This window comes from Sinocyclocheilus anshuiensis, unplaced genomic scaffold (genome assembly GCF_001515605.1).
Source record: "Sinocyclocheilus anshuiensis isolate Anshui unplaced genomic scaffold, SAMN03320099.WGS_v1.1 scaffold562, whole genome shotgun sequence".
NCBI classification, from domain to species: domain Eukaryota; kingdom Metazoa; phylum Chordata; class Actinopteri; order Cypriniformes; family Cyprinidae; genus Sinocyclocheilus; species Sinocyclocheilus anshuiensis.
In genome coordinates, this window is record NW_015544158.1 from 797,152 (window position 1) to 814,007 (window position 16,856).

Sequence of the window (16,856 nt, forward strand, 5' to 3'; positions counted from 1 at the left end):
AAGAAGCCTATTAATATTGGTATATAACTGACTGGCATAATGCAAAAAAAGAAGATTCCACAGGAATGATTAATCCTTACCGAGTACACTAACCAAAATAGTAAAAACAAAAACACAGATGTGAGAAGTCACTGATCAAATGTAACAAAATCTTCAAGTGCAATTGTACCAATGACTTCAGTATTGGCACTGCAGATGCTTTCTCGCACCATTAAATTCAGTCAAAACATTTTAATCAGATTTTCCACCAAAAACTATGGATAAAACAGGGTATAAGGGTATTCTACCTTTTATTATGCCCAGTATCTCTCTCTCTCTTTACATGATTCTCTGATGTTAATTCAATGCCTGAAGAAATATTTTATAATGCGTAAGGGCCTGAAAGGTTATTTCTTTTGTCCACGTCAATATAACCCCCTAGACATTTGGTATATTTTCTTTGAAACTTGTGGCACTTAAAATAATTTAATATATTAATAGACCTGAACTTAAAACGGTGGAGAGGAGAGCTCTAGGATAATCATTCTTACAAACTGTCAGTATGTATAAAATGGAGTGGTTAACAGTTTCCATATAAGAAAAGAGTAAACATAAGACACACAGTACCCAACACAGGCGAAATACCTGACAAATATACGAGGGCTGTACATGACTTTACAATAACTTTTATGTTACAAAAACATAACTTCTTCTGATGAGTGACAGTAGGGCTTCTAGTACCTGATGCCTTGCAGGTACAGCCATCATTGTAGGTCTTTGGTCTCTCCAAGGCAAGTAGCAGCAGTTGCTAGCTAAAATAATAAAATTTATGTTCTTTACCTAGTATGTAAATTACACATGAATCACTGTATATCTGTAAACATTTACCTTATGCGTTCCTTTAATGTTCTGTACCTTTAAAAGCTGCAGATTACACAATCTGTTCCATTTAAAGTCAAAGAACTACATGGAAGTTTCACCTATTTTTTCCTTACGCTCTTCATCATCGTCATCATCTTTAACTATTCCTTCATCGATGCTTTCCATCCTGAGTCTCTGTCCATCCAGGTAACGGGGAGCTCTCTGTGTGTTTCGTACTGTGAACAGACTTGTTGGAATTTGAGTCCATTCCCCAAAGAGTTGAAGCTTGGCATCGTTCTCTATAGCCTTAGCCAGAGAGGACGCAAAGCTGTCCAAAGACTTGTGGATGTCTGCTGTCACTTGGACTACTGAGAAGAAACGGTAGAACATTAAAATAGACACTTTAAGACACCTCTTTGACAAAGCTCTATGTATGCAGGGTTTCTGCAGGATTTTTAAGCTCAAATTTAAGACTCTTTAAGACCTGCACAAATAAAATTAATACCATATGAGCGGGTTAGGGCAATGTCTATAGTAACATATTAAACTGTAAAATGACTGTAAAAAGCATGATTTACAGTTTAGACAAGTTTTCACAAAAACAAAAAGTTTTATAAAATGCTCACATCTCAGCTTGTCTAACAGACATTTCTTGCTGGATGAAGGACCATCACCTTCAACTCAACCTTGCCAAGACAGAACTGATAGTTCAAGCTCTAGTTCTGTCCTATATTGCAACATCCTCTTGGCAGGTCTTCCAGACAGTTCTATCAACCCTCTGCAACTAACCCAGAATGCGGCAGCAAGAGATGACTTTTGATTAACAAAATAAAAAAGGCCTCTAACACTAGCTTGCTCTATTCTTTTTCTATTCTATCAGTTTTCTTTTTATTTATTATATTATTTTTAAAAATACATTGCTACGTGTACTGCATTAAGCTAACTTAGACTTGTTATAGCACTTGCATATCATTGCTCTTTTGTTGATTTTTGATTGCTTCCATTGTCCTCATTTGTCAGTCTGCTAAATGTCTAAATGTAAATGATACACTTCACATTTCAGCCTTTAAACCATTTTTAATAAAATGGATGAGTCATAAGTATTAATTAATATATTATTAATTTAAACAATTATTTTAAATAAATTATTATATTAATTAAATAACCGATATAAATAAATTTTACTGTTTCGATTTTTATAATGCATTATCTTCTTATCGATCCACCAGTTCACATTTACAGCTCTGCGTGTTTGCAGGGTAAAAACATGGGTCGATTTTCACATTGGTCTGAACAAAAACAACCCCAATACTGTGTTCCTGCAATACTGGAAACTGCCGTTTCAGGACCGCATTTCTACTATAGGACCCTATTCCAACAGGAGACCTGATTCAAACATCAAACAAACAGATGCAAAGACTAGATCCATGGAAACTATTCATTTTTTTTATCTTTCCATCTTATTTTTAATGCAAGAGCTGGCGTGAACCTGAGTGTGTGAGGCGATGTCAGCTATCTCAATTTAGCCTTAGCTGTGAAAAACAGTTCACTGTGCTGCTGGATGTTGTGACAACTTGTGTACTAGTATTTGTATTCAAATTATTTAAAATTTATTTATGTACTAATAAACACTATTTTGTACCGCATACATACAAAAAAAATGTATAAAAAAAAACAAAAAAACGATAGGGTCTTAAAAATGAAACTGCAGCTTTCCACTGTATTGCAAGAAAACTGGCTTATTGAAAATGCACATTCATTCTCTGCCAACAGGAGGCGCTTACGGAACGGCAAAAATAGAACTGTTTCCCCGGTAACAGCAGAACACAAAGCAGCGCAGCACCTGACTCTAAAATGCCCAGCGCTCATATTTATTCAATGAAATCATAGCCTTTTGAAGTTTAATCTCACATTAAGCCATATCGCAATTCTGGTCTTTATGTCCCTAAAAATGTAAGACCTCCTGAAATCATAATTAAGACTTTCTTGTACAATTTAAGACTTTTTAAGGACCCGCGGAAAACCCTGAGTATGACATGCTAAGGATTAACAAAATCCTTTGTTAGTTTGTGAAAAAGCCATTTATAATAGTGTCTTTACAACAGAGGTTTGTGAGGCAAGATGAAAAAGCAGAATTATGAAGTTTCTTATGTATAAAAATTTGAGATGCAAGCTTGCAAATATTAATGTTGGACTACTGTTCTAAACAGATAAACAAGTATGAACTTGTTGAACTACATTTCCTTACATCTATCATGTAAAAATTGACAATTTTAATGGCTTAACATGGCCATGACAGTTTAAAGACTTTAAAGGGGTCATATGCTGCTGCTAAAAAGAACATTATTTTGTGTATTTAGTGTTTTTTTAATTAAGAAGCGCAACCATTTTTTCAACATTGATAATAAATGTTTCTTGAGTGCCAAATCAGTATATTAGAATTATTTCTGAAGGATCGTGTGACACTAAAGACTGGAGTAAAGGCTGCTAAAAATTCAGCTTTGCCATCACAGGGTTTAGTTATATTTTAACATATCTTAGAATAGAAAACGGTTATTTTAAATTGTAGCAATACACAAAATTACTGTTTTTACTGTATTTTTTATCAAATAAATGCAGCCTTGTTGAGCATGAGACGTCTGTTAAAAAAACATTTCTAGAGCCACTTTCTATTTGCTTGGTTTTGTACTGGTGATAACTAACAAAGACATTTTTGCATTAGTCAGATGTATAATAAGAACATGTTAGATACCTTTAGGAATCTGATCCATTTGGTCTTCGAATGTGACAGAACTTCTTCTTTTATTGGCAGCACAGTGGGCCGAGTGGGAGGGCTCTGAGTTGTAGCTGTCCAACAGCATGACGTCTGTAGCTAGAGGGTAAATCACAGCAGGCATCTTTCAATCAAATATCAGTTTTAACACTGCTCAACACCACCCACCCACACCAGTCTGGACACTGTGGGAGAGCCTGTGCTGTGCTGTCTGTTATGCGATACTCATGGGCTCTGGGTTTCCTCAAATGGCACATCCTGATAACAACAGTCTGCAAGCCAATACACCACCTCTGCTGACTGCTAAGAGCTGTGGGGGTTGATTCGGTTTGGTTGTACTCAAAGAGGTAAGGATGCAGCAATATTAAAATCATGGTGTGATGCAGCAGACTTTGATAGGCCCAGAATGGGTATCCTCAGTCTACTGCGGGACCTGTTAATGTCCAAAAAAACAAAACAAAACAAAAATATGACTTAACCCGCAGATTTTCTTTAGTGTAAACTGGTGGTTTATTTACACGTGCACCGATAATCCAACAGTCCATATTTACAAGTGCTCAGTCCAAACCAATATATCTACAAATATAAATGCCATGGGGGAAAAAAAAACAAAGTACCAAAATAACCCAAAATAAACTAAACAACGATATAATAAATATATACAGACTTTCCACTTGCATCTACTAATATAGAAAGGGGTTTTAGCTCACGGCACCACAGTAGCACGTCTACTCGACTTGGTTAACAAGCCCCGTCTGAAGTCTGGCGCCAAGTTTTAAAGACCAGACTCCGCCCCTTTTCCAGGCACGACCATTAAACGGTAAGTTATACCAGTTATTATCTAATCATCCACTTTAAGATTTATACAATAACTTAACTCGGTAATGTATTAAAACAGATAATCACGCATTTGCAACCGTAATATAAAACAACCATATATTAGTTGTCACCAATCTGTTTCTCTTTACAGATCGAAACATTCGGGTACCCCACAACACAAACAAACATGGTTTCACCGGGTCCTTAGACTGCCACGCTGGCGCGACGCCAGCCGATGACGTCAAAAGCGATCGCCCTCTGCAACCTCTAGTTCGCCAGCACAGCGTCTAGTAACCCGGCTATGGCAACATGTAACACAGATGATTAAACAATAAAACATAAAACCGTAGACAAAGTTTATGTGTGATTTATACGGATGGCATGACTGCATAATGGCTGAGGGAGAGGATGGAGTGTGGATGACTGACCGAGTGCTACCAAGCTAGCGTGTGCACCCGCTATGCTGTTAGCGGAATAACTGGGACAGGATGGGTGAGTAATGATTGTATAGCCTATGTGTGTGCGTGTACATATATGAGTGCCAGTGCTGCCGCTTGCAGCGGTGAAGAAGGTCACTTCTTCACACATGGTCTATACTGATAAACAATTATATTAAAATTCTATTTAAATTTATCGATGTAAATCAAAACACTAAAAACTAAAATCAGTCATTTTAAACACGACAAGTGAATTTAGTCATCACAACATTATAATGTACAGTATGAAGCATGGATATTTATATTGAGGTTTGCTAAAAATTACATTTAACGGTTAATAAATTATTAGGGTTTTTAGAGAATAACTTAGGTAAGCATTAGATGATGGCAAATCTAAATGTAAAAATAGAGGAAACAAGCATGTGTAATTAAATATCCAATAACAGCTAATAATGATAAATAAATCTCCAATATCATCCTATATGGTACTTGTATATTATTGTGCATCCCTGCAAAAAAAAATAATTTAAAAAAATTATATATATATATATATATATATATATATTATTACAAGACCAAAAATTCCTTTAAAGGCATAGTTCACTCAAAAATTATAAATTGCCTCCATTTACTCAACTTCACCCAAATTCATTTTAATATTTTTCAAGGAAAAGTAAAAAGGAGATTTTCATTTAGATAAAACGTTTGTGCGGCTCTCTTCTATACAACAAAACTTAAAAGGCACAGATGATGTTGAGATCCCAAAAAAAAAAGAACCGTTACTGTATCATAGTACTTTTTTACCGTTCATTCATTATACGAGTCTTCTAAAGCCATTTGATTTTGTGTGAGGAACAGACTTAAGTTATTGAAATTGTTATTCACTGAAGGCCTTCCAGTTTGTTGCAGCTCTCAAATATGATTCAGTTTCCATATATTCAAACTGGTGCAAGGTCAGTAATGTCAAACCATATTTGTTGTATGACTTATAGCTGAATGCAACACATCAGTTTATGCAGAAGTGAGAATGAGATTCAAGAACTACAATGAAAGAGAAGATTTTCAGTGAATAACAACATGAATTTCGGCCTGTTCCTCACACAAAATGTATCTAGTCCCAATCAACTGTCCCAATTTACTTTGATTGTATGAGAAAGAGCACCCAGGACATTCTGCTAAAATACCTCCTTTTTGTTCCACAGAAGAAAGTAAGTCATCAGATTTGGAACAATGATGACAGAACATTAATTTTAGGATGAACTATTCCTTTAAATTATTTTTGACCAATGTGTAATAAACAGCAGAAGGTCTACCTGAGTCCTGGGTGTAGCTGAAGCCAGTGTCTCCAGTGCTGCTGCCACGGCCCAGGAGCTGCCCACCGCCCACTAACATGGCCGTCAGGTGAGGAGACATTCCCAAATCTGTTAAACAAAAAAGACTCTCAGACTTCTCATCCAAACATTAGGTTATGAAGAATCCCAGGATGCAAATAACAGCAGCAGTAGACTTACCCGTTATCCGGTTAGAGATGCTGAAGAGACGAGAGGTCCGGTGCCGTATAACAAAAGACTCTCTGTAGTAGCGGTCGCCAAAGCACATGCCCAACAACTCCTTACGTACTGTCTTGTTCCACAGCCCATAAATAAGCGGATGACACACGGCACTGGTGAAGGACAGCCAGGAGACCAGCGTCTCCATCTGTGAAGAAACACTGTCTTTACCCCACAGTGCTTCAGTGCTGATAACTACCACATATGGACCCCAAGTGGTCAGAAACGTCCCCAGCACCACCAGAATGGTGACGAAGGCCTTGCATTGGCTCCCAGAGTACACCAGGCTCTTGCGGCTTCCACTAGAAGATGTGGAAGTATTAGAGTTCTTGCGGCCGTTCTTCTGAGAACTGGACTCCTCCTGAGCCACCACCACGTTACCACAGTAAACCTTCCGAGCTTTGATGCGGGCCACACGGAAGATAACGCCATAGCAGACCAGCATGGCTGCCAGTGGCAGAAGGCAGCACCACGTAACCCAGAAGGCAGTATAGCTGATCTCCTTGTGCCAAGCCACTGTGCAGGTCCACTTGAAGCGGTCAAACTCGAACGCGGACCAACCGAAAAGCGGCGGCAGGCATCCGACCAGGGAGTGGAGCCACACGTAAACAATGGCGAGCACAGCTCGGTTTCCCGTGATTTTCATGGGGTAGATCATGGGATATAAAACAGCATAGTACCTAGAATGAGACAGACATTGATATAAAACGGATACACTTCAATCATTCCCTCATGAGAGACACATGACTAGCTAATGGAAAGACAAGGGGGTCTTTCTTTAAGACTCTCAAGCTGACAGAAATAAAGTAGAGTGTGGCTTCTAGGTTTGTGTATTGATACAGCTGAGTAGGTTTGATATTTTTCAGTGTGCATCTTGTTCGTAAAAACAGTGGATTTGTTTAAGCAAGACTGGACTGAAATATCATGGTGAACTACAGGCTTAAAGAAATACAGTATGACCATTGAATACAGCAGTCAAAAATAAAAATTGACAAGAATTGTTTTTGAATTAAAAACATGGTCATTCAAAGTCATTGTATGTATGAATTGCATTTTAATGTATTTTTAAAGAAATTCATAGATACAAAAAGTTAGTGCCATGTGATTGACTCACAAGTAAATATACTTGAATTTACAAAAAATGTACAATATACAATCACATGTTGTATTATAAAATCTCTAATTCAAGTTCATTTCTGAATTGAATTTCTGTGTTTGATTTTTTTAAGTAGTGTGGCATAATCATTTATTATTATTTCTTGAGACTCATATGGTCCAACCAAAATGCAGAAAAAACAAAACAAAACAGGAAATTATATCACAGAGTGGACCCCTGCAATCCCTTATGACCTTGTCAAGGTCAATTAATCTTTTAAAATATCTAATAATTTTAACATTGTCACATTTTTTTGGACATGGCAAGGTTAGTTCAGGCTGTAAAATGTAATGTGGTGTGACTTTCTTAAAATAAACTATACTTATTAATTACTATATTATGAATGAATAATTTGTGATATTTGTAAAAAAAAAAAATTACAAAAAAAATGTTATTACATTTTACTTGGTTACACCACGTGCCATTTTTTAGATTCATTAAATTTAACTTTTTCTTTTTCTTTATCATGAACACTTCTATTGACCCTTTTATACAAGGATTACTCAAACTGTAGGATATGATAACATAAGGACTGACCTGTCAATGGCAATGGCTCCAAGTGTAAGCATGCTGGATGAGCTGACAAGTAAATGGAGCAGTGCTGTGAAGTTACACCACACCACTCCAAACATCCAATCCCGACGCACCGAGCTGGCCGCAACGAAGGGCAGCGTTAGGACAGACAGCAGCAAATTGGACAAAGTCAGGCTGAAGACAAACTTGTTACTGGGTGTCAGTAAGTAGGGCTTCTTATATAGCGTCACCACAATGACCAGATTCCCCAGACACGCCAATATGGCTATGATGATGATAGAGACAGACTCCAGGACCACGAGCCCGTCGTCGTCCAGGCCGTTAGTGGAGTTGGCCACCACCGTCCCATTCTTAGAGCTGTTCATTATGGGAGGCTGCTGGGTACCCAAGTCTGGACAGACATGTTGACAAACTACAAGATATGCGAGAAAAAGCATCTGATCAAAGCCGTCTGGAACGTCTGAATGCTAAAAGATGAAAAAATTATCTGGTGTGGTGTTCAAGGGTGTCCTGTAAAGCATTAAAAAACAAGCTGATTTTGTTTGTACAATACATTGTACAAATCTGGATTATGCACATTCTTACAATACGCTGTTTGTTAAGAACTGAGCTGTGCTGTGAAAAACTCTAGTCTGAAGAGACTGTTCTACCAATTTAGAATCACATGATGTAAATTAAACATGTTTCACAGCTATGCACACAAAATATGCAAGCTTTACATCAGGTTGGCAGGGTTACTGTAGACAATATTAAGTTTACAATAATGAGATTTAAGATCATTATATAAAATCTGAAAAAAAAAAAACTGATGACGACAACAATAACAAACAAATAAATAAAAATCAGCACAAATATTTGGACACTTAAGCCACACTTGTAGATATATCACTGCATTACATAAATACATAAGAAAAAAAAATATATAAGCACATACTTCAGGAAAAACATATCACACAAGGAAAAACTTAGTGCAGCGCAGTTAAAATCTAATGCAATGAATTTCATATGGTTCATGTGCAGCTTAAGTATCCAAATGCGTTTGGGGCCACTGCATATGGATCATCTGTCATGCCTCTTCAATAAATCGTTCACCATAATGCACGTCCAATGAACAACTACAGCACAGCAATGTGATCAGCCAACGGAGAGAGCGAAGCGCACACAGATTCTTTCTCTATTTTTCCAACAACAGCGGCATTTTGCATTGCACAAAAATGTGTTTCCGACCCTTTAGATTCAAAATGCATAGTTTATCCTAATTAAATGATAGATGCATGGATAACGTACCCAGGCCAGGCGATATCCCGCTGTAGCCGAGCACTGGTAACTTTCTCCGGCTGGCTGGCTGGCTGGCTTTGTTAGTCCGCAGCCACAAACTTTAATCCAAAAACTTTCTCATCTCCTGCAAGATGCTGGGTTTTCTCACGCTTTCGAGGAACAAAAAATGCTTTACGGAGGCGCATGCACGAAGTTTCAACGCAGTTACAAAGTATGAAATGATTCAGGGATGTTCATTTGTTGCGGCCGCTGCGGTCGGCAGTGAATAAAGAGGCGTTGCTGACGTCACAATGGCACTACGTCACAACCCTCGTCTTGAAAACTTCCCTCCATCTCTCAACTGCAGACAGTCCAGAGGGTCTCACTCTCACCGGACTAGCCTACATAGTCTGCTCTGCAATTTTCTCATGAAGAATAATATCTATAAAGACTGCAAAAATCGTTTGGTGAGTTTTTTGTGTCTGTGTTCCACCAAAAATATCTACACGTTAAAACTAACAGTGCGATTTAGTTATACTTAAAACAACAAAAAAATCTATCTATCTATCTATCTATCTATCTATCTATCTATCTATCTATCTATGTTCTTGTAAAGCACGTATTAATGCCTTATTCTGCATGACCATGTTTTAGACCCCGTAATCTAACCCATACCTAAATGTCAGAACTACCATACTATTAATAAGCAGCAAATTAGTAGTTTATTGAGGGAGAGCTCTTAATTAATAGTGAATATGTGTTCTCTATTCTAACGTGTTATCGAAAATACATAAAAAAGTAAATAAAATAAGGGCAAATTAAAGGAATTGTGAAGTTAATACAACTTATCATTAAATAATTTTAAGTAATTCTATCTAGACTGTGTAAAAATCTATAACTAACACCAATTTAAACAAAATGATTATTTGCTAAATTTGGGTTAAAAAAATATAAAAATTAATAATGTTCTGGAACATAGATTGAAATATTGTGGCTGATTATGAAAAAGGGAAAACTCTTGAAAGTGTTTTTATACGGCAGTTAAAATACTAGGCATTATTTTGCATTCAGTGTGTGTTGGGGGGGAGGGGTACAGCAGACAGTAATTCAACACTAGGTGGGGTAAGCATGCTGTGAACTGTAGGAACACATTTAAAACTTTCTGCGTCCATCCTCATATTTTCGGATATATTGAATTACATTATTTAGATATAGATTAAAAAAATTATATTATATTAAATTATATTATATTATAAAATATAGATTCAAAAATATGTGTTGTCATATCAGTGAAAGCACAGTGTTTTATTCGAAATCACAACCAAGCAGCTCAACTCTCATAGTGATGGACTTCTGCCATTGTTTTGGACTAATTCGGATGAATCTGGAAAATATTGGTGGGTAGATGTAGTTCTTTACTTGGCCATAGTTATCTGTGTTGCCTTAAAGTCTGTGAAAATAAAATACATTTTTATTTTTAAGGATGTGTCTTTCATCCTAAAAACACAAAACACTGTTTATTCCCACAGATTTTCAACTGTCTTTTTCCAAGAAACTTGTTCTAATCACAAAAAAGTGAGACCGCTTACCTTTTGATCACAATTCTCATCATCTGTGTACTTTGTCCATCTCTTGCCATCTTCACTGTACTCCAGAGTATATGCTGTCACAAACATCTCATTGCCTAACATCTCATTGCCTAACTCATGGCCCCCTGTGTTATAATCCCAGTTATTCCATGATCTGTCTGATTACTGGATTCTGATTGGCTGGCAGGTATGCAGTAAAACCATTTAATGCACAGGTAGTTCCAAGTCAGTTTAATCACCGTTTATATTAATGCGCTGCTGACCTGTTAATGCACCTCCGCTTCGCGTCGGGTGGTTCTTTGCCTCCACGTCGTGCATTTAAAATCCTTTAATGCACGGCTAGCCGTTGATTATCCCTTACTTATCTTCTTTTTATCCTTGAGTTCCACCTGGATCCATGGCTGAATATCATTGTTCTGTAAATTGCAGACAGTTTATTGAGGCTTGAGGTTGATTTGAAGTGTAGCAAATACCTTTAAAGGTTTCTTGGCTTTCCATGCATTGATGGTCCCATGTTTATTTAAGCGTGCATACCAAGGATGCCACTGTCCAGGGTACCAACTGAAGGCCAAAGAACTGGCAGTGATTTGAGCATCTTTAATGAGGCCACTTTCCATTCCCAATGGCACAGAGCAACCTGCCAGCACAACGAAGAGGTTTAATACAATGGAGCTGAACTTTATTGGGTCTTATAAGACAATATGAGAAAACAAAATTTGTTACATTTTTGTCCATACCGTCAAGCTCACAACCGCAGTACTCCAAACGGACAGTTGGGTAGTTGTAAGAATGTAAAGGATGCAGCCTCACATATCGTCCAATCAGAGGTGGGAAAAATATATTCTCCTTTGTGTCATAAGCTTCGCTGTTTCCTTCAAAAGTCTGTGGGGCATTGAAAAACACATTTTTCTTGCAGATCTTATAGGCTGTTCAGTTAGAACACGTTTTGATTTTGTTTTGTGAAAAGTTAGAGGTAGCAGAATGAAAAATACTGTTGGTCTTGAGGTGTGTTTAAATGATTAATTTGACACAGTGCCTTATAAATGCGGTTCAAAGGCCAAAGACTGTCCAGTGTTTCTCAACCTTTCCGACTATAAGGCCCCTCAAAGTCCACACCAGTCTTCAAATGCCCCCTAGCCCTAGTTTTTTATTCAAAACTTATTTTAATCAATGGGTACTTCTAGTTTCTGTAAATAAAACTAAAATAATAATAATAAAAATTAAAATAATAACATTTTAGAATCCCAGAATTTTTGTAGGTGAATGTTTTACTGAATAAGGATTAAGGATACAGATTTTTGAAAATATTTTTTACTTGTTTATAAATTTGTACCCCAAAAACATTTTTAGAGGCATAAATAATATAATGTACTGTATATTCATTACCTGAATTTACATTACTTTTTACAAGGTCTTGAACTACATTACATTATATAGGAAATCAAGATTTTACAAGACTGTGGGAACCCTGGTTCCTCAGAGGAAGCAAACAGCTGTTGAGGAGGTAAATTAAAATAATATCTGGATTTTTAGTTGTTTTAGCTTGTGTTTTCTCATTTAAATGTCTTGAGACAACCTTGGAAGTTTGCTGAGTCCCCCTGTTTGAGAACCTTTAACACCCTTATGCTGTACATTAAATTTACAACTACACAGAAATAGTCACTTGCCTTTCTGACAGTATCACTGTCTCCCTTTTAGAAGGTCCACTTTTTTCTTTTTGTCAGTGCTGTAGGAAATGGTGTAGTTCAGCACAAAATGATGTGTTAAGAATTGCTTAGCTCCCTGTGTGGCAACTTTACTAATCACTACCAGTCTCTGGAAGTCCACCTGGAATACAGGATACAGCCTCCTCAAGTAAATAGTCATTAGCATTTCTTTATTTATGGGCTAATTGTCTGCACACTATTATGAGTGGTTACCTGAATGTGCTGTCCTGTCTTTTCTGTACTCCATGCATTGTATTTCCCTGTATTATGTAGTCTGGCCAAATGAGGATTCCATTGTCCTTAAAAACAGAGTTAAATGTGTTAATAATGTGACCCCAACTATGCTACATAAAAAGCTATGCTTTCAAATCCTACCTCTAGAGTCAGATGCTGCAATGTGTTCATCTTTCACAGTTCCAGAGATGAGACCAAGAGGATGATCACAGACTGCAAAATAGACCAGGTAAGATTTTAAGACCTGACAGAATCAGTTGTTTTCCTGTAATAAGATCGATCAGCATGATAAATTACTCTATGTGATACCGTTATCTAACACAAGGAATAACGTCTGCATTCCCCTCTGCTGTGAGAGTCCAACTTCAGACTCCAGCTGCCAGAGACCAGGCTTTGAAGGCAACATTTCCATTGTGGCAAATCCACCTAAATGATGGGATCTGAGTGTGAATGGCCTTTCTAGATCATCTAGGTAAGTAGGTATCTTATAACACCACTACACACCTGATAAAAGTGGGTAAATACCCTGACGGTGGTCCTTTAACTCCTTATTTATGAACGTTTGACCATGGAAATGGACACTGTGGAGGTCTTTAGGACAGCCCATGTTGATCAGATGCCACTTCGCTAGCTGATTTGTGTACATTCGTAGTCCTTTGAGACTGTAGATAATACCATTGATAGCTGACAAAACAAATGTAACAAATACAAATTTATTCAAAATATTTGACAAGTTTATATAATTCAATATTTTTAATGGTCTCAATACTTGCTCCAATTTATTTAGATTTAATCCAATGATAATGACTGTAATACTCCATTATAATGAAAATAATGGAGCTGAAAAAAGCTGAAGATAAATAGTTTTCTTACTGTCAAACTTTAAATTATTTTGAAAATTTGGATCCATGACTGCTGTTTTGTTTTTCCTTTCAATCCTCTTCCGATTCTCCTCGTAGTACCAGCTCTTATTCTCATCAAACGTCATAAAAAGCAGGATGAACTCTCTTCTGTCCAGAGGCTTTTTATCCAGTGTACCCTTCCTGCACACCAGAAGCGGTCCAATCAGCCCAGAGTTTATATCTCTCTCCTATGCAAGAAAGTAATTCAATTGTAAGTGAAAATTAATAATAGTTATTTGACACTCATTTGTATTTAAATGAACTTACAGTACATTTGTAACATGGACAGCCCTTGTGGAGCAGTCTTAATTTAAGTGGAATATGAAGGAACATTCATACTTATAGGATTCACTGCAGAGTACTAGGTCCACGTTCGACAGTCAGATTCATTATTTTGAGGTCCAGATTTCGAATTTATAGTCCACATGTAAATAAAGGTGCTGTTGGGTTGTACGGCATCATCCTGTTTGTACCAGTCCGGTGATTGATCATCATAACTCAGGCCTTCCATTTGCTTTAAGTACTTTACTCCATTTGCATGCAAAGAGTACGGGCGGCTGGCAAGGTTCCTGAAAAATACCTAGCACGAAAAACAGGAATGTATTTGTTTGTGTTTTTTTTTCATATGATTTGATTCTAATTTTCATTTGTGCACAAGTATGTTCACATATTCAGTGGTGTACCATAACAGTCTGATCAACTTCAGCTTTAATGACCGGACCCAGAATTCCCAGGCGTTCATCCATTTCCCCTCTGATGTCTCGGATATTAAAGGTGCTGTCAGGGTACTTTCTGAACACCGCTTTTTTGAAAGCTGTAGGCCTCTCATTTTGAGATGATATATCAAGCCTCCTTTGCAAACATAAAACAGTGATTTCACAAATGAGTTACACTGAGTTATTCATATATTCATGCTTTTTGTTTCTAGAAATGCAACATTTTGATTATTTGAAATACATGATGCCAACAGTACCTCTGCCCATAACCAGCATAATCCCATTCTTCCTCTTCAACTGAGATGAAATAAGTTCTGGTATCCTTGTCTCCAGCAAGTTTTAAGAAATGCTGAGATGTTATATTAAGCACTGTGCTTTGAACATTTGCTTGTTTGCTATAAGGGTCTTTGTACTCTACATATTCATATTCAAAATCTTCACCCTGCTCTTGTTTTGGAACATATAACTCATAATCATTGAAATCACATCTTGGCACTCCTATGATGATGGATTTCCCCATCAGGTCGTCCTCGCTAGACACAGGCCTGGTTCCCCTTGGGGTCAACACAGAAGCTCCTAAAACTCTTGGAGGAATACCTCTTGGAGAAAAATCAGAATGTGGCTGTGGCCTATACTCTTTCCTTTTCTTCATTTTCATGCCATATGCCTTTCTCGGCAATCTTTGGCTTATTTGATTTTGCTTCAGATTTGTCTGTGATGTATTTTTTCATGTGATCTGGGATTTCCATATGAACCAGTTCATGTTTGCCTTCATAACCCTAGTGCTCTTCTTTTGGCTCGAGATGAGATGTGAGTATGGCCTCGCTGTGATTGTTCTTCAGATAGATGACTACTTCCTCTTCGCTTTCGCTTTCTGAGTTGTTCTTCATGGATGAAACATTATTGAAAGGGCTAAGAGAAAAGGACGTGTTCTCTGTACTGTCTGAAGAAAAGAGCTCTGATTCTCAAAATTTCACTGGGAGATTTCATTGTAACATTAGTGGATGATGTTCTTTTCTCTGTTATTTCAGATTCAAGGCCGAGACTGAAATCAGACCAAGTTGCATTCGAAGATTCAGACTCATTGCTTTGCAAAGTGCTGTTTCTCAAAGGCGAAGACAAACTGAGATTAAAAATGCTCTTAGTTTCAGAATTTATCTGTGAAAACATCTCACTGGTGAATCATGATGCACATACCCATCCATGTTTTCAGGCATATTTGGAGCATAATCCTAGATATCTTCTGCTGCTATATAGTAAGTCCAGTCTTGGCTTTCTTGTTTCTGTTGGATGGTAAGCCATCTATTTGGTGCTGTGTACTCATCACACGTCTTGATATTTAGATATCCATACAAACCAGCTGCAAATATGACATCAACATCACTTTTATAAAGTACAAACTGTCAGCATTAATAGTGTTTCTACAAAGCTATGAATAAAGCCTACATAGGTTGATGTTTTAAATTAATAATTCATGAAATTTTGTGGTTTCCCTGGCAGGTCTTACTTTCCAAGTGCCTGCTAATGTGAGAGGAAATAAGCCAGCAGCCGGGGTGGACACCAGTCATACTGGCACTAGTGGCAGTTCCACTAATGATGCCAACAGATGAGGTTTTGTGTCCATCATGCAGAAGGACTTACACATTGAAGTGTACAGAGAAGAGCTCTGGCTCAGAGCTCATTCCCAGCAGGTGCCAGCTGACTTTGGAGTGGGCACAAATGTCCAGATCTTGAGGACGACAAGGAGGAGTTTTACACGTAAGTAGATTTGCAGAAATTATATGTTATGTGTGAAAAATATCAAACCAACCTGGTACAGAGCCATTTGTGTAGCCATTTATAGTGTATTTCACATTGTGTGCCCGTTCAGGGCCCCCAGTCAAGGCATACCTTGACTCTAGGGGTCTAAGAACTAAAAATCAAGTCAGGAATCTTGGTGTGATTCTGGAGACAGACCTTAGTTTCAGAAACTTGCCTTGTCTTGCCAGTGCTGTACCAGCTCTTGTTCTCATCAAACACTCCAAACAACAGCACAGCCTCCTGATGGAAATGAGTCTGATTTCTGGAGCTGTCTAGGGTGCCTGTGGGACAAAGACACATTAATTGTCTAGACAAACAGAGCTGTTTATAATCGCGTAATTTGTGGGAAACGGTAGGCTATAGGGTAAACTGGGGAAAGAAGTCACCCGTAAGGAAAGTGTGCATTTTCTACTTACATATTTAAAATAAATTCAGCATGTACATTGTAATGATGCATCATTCAGTGTATTATATTATTAAGGTAAATAAATGAAGACATTTGCTCGTTTTTTGATTGAATAATAGAAAAATGATTAATGATTA

At 37.4% G+C, this 16,856-nt stretch overlaps 1 protein-coding gene across 1 annotated transcript; it reads right to left on the reverse strand.

The window, feature by feature from the left end:
• Nucleotides 1-38: 38 nt before the first annotated feature.
• On the reverse strand, nucleotides 39-16,457 carry LOC107695469 (G-protein coupled receptor 161-like). The gene is made up of 19 exons (XM_016495389.1): nucleotides 16,324-16,457; nucleotides 16,021-16,242; nucleotides 15,711-15,873; nucleotides 14,771-15,558; nucleotides 14,481-14,649; nucleotides 14,137-14,377; nucleotides 13,769-13,985; nucleotides 13,400-13,579; nucleotides 13,205-13,321; nucleotides 13,037-13,108; nucleotides 11,693-11,837; nucleotides 11,490-11,592; nucleotides 11,219-11,371; nucleotides 8,113-8,521; nucleotides 6,381-7,099; nucleotides 6,183-6,290; nucleotides 3,593-3,712; nucleotides 960-1,208; nucleotides 39-791 (listed from the first exon to the last, which is right to left on the reverse strand). Exons 13-19 carry the CDS (start codon nucleotides 11,271-11,273, stop codon nucleotides 667-669), a joined length of 1,785 nt encoding a protein of 594 aa, XP_016350875.1. The 5' UTR covers nucleotides 11,274-11,371; nucleotides 11,490-11,592; nucleotides 11,693-11,837; nucleotides 13,037-13,108; nucleotides 13,205-13,321; nucleotides 13,400-13,579; nucleotides 13,769-13,985; nucleotides 14,137-14,377; nucleotides 14,481-14,649; nucleotides 14,771-15,558; nucleotides 15,711-15,873; nucleotides 16,021-16,242; nucleotides 16,324-16,457; the 3' UTR covers nucleotides 39-666.
• Nucleotides 16,458-16,856: the final 399 nt, after the last annotated feature.

Excerpts from the sequence above, each read along its gene's own strand:
- LOC107695469 (XM_016495389.1), bottom strand. The coding sequence starts at position 11,273 with ATGCACGACGTGGAGGCAAAGAACCACCCGACGCGAAGCGGAGGTGCA. Across the intron at positions 6,291-6,380 it reads CATCTCTAACCGGATAACGG|ATTTGGGAATGTCTCCTCAC; the intron begins GTAAGTCTACTG and ends TTTGTTTAACAG. Across the intron at positions 1,209-3,592 it reads AATGGATCAGATTCCTAAAG|TAGTCCAAGTGACAGCAGAC; the intron begins GTATCTAACATG and ends GTTTCTTCTCAG.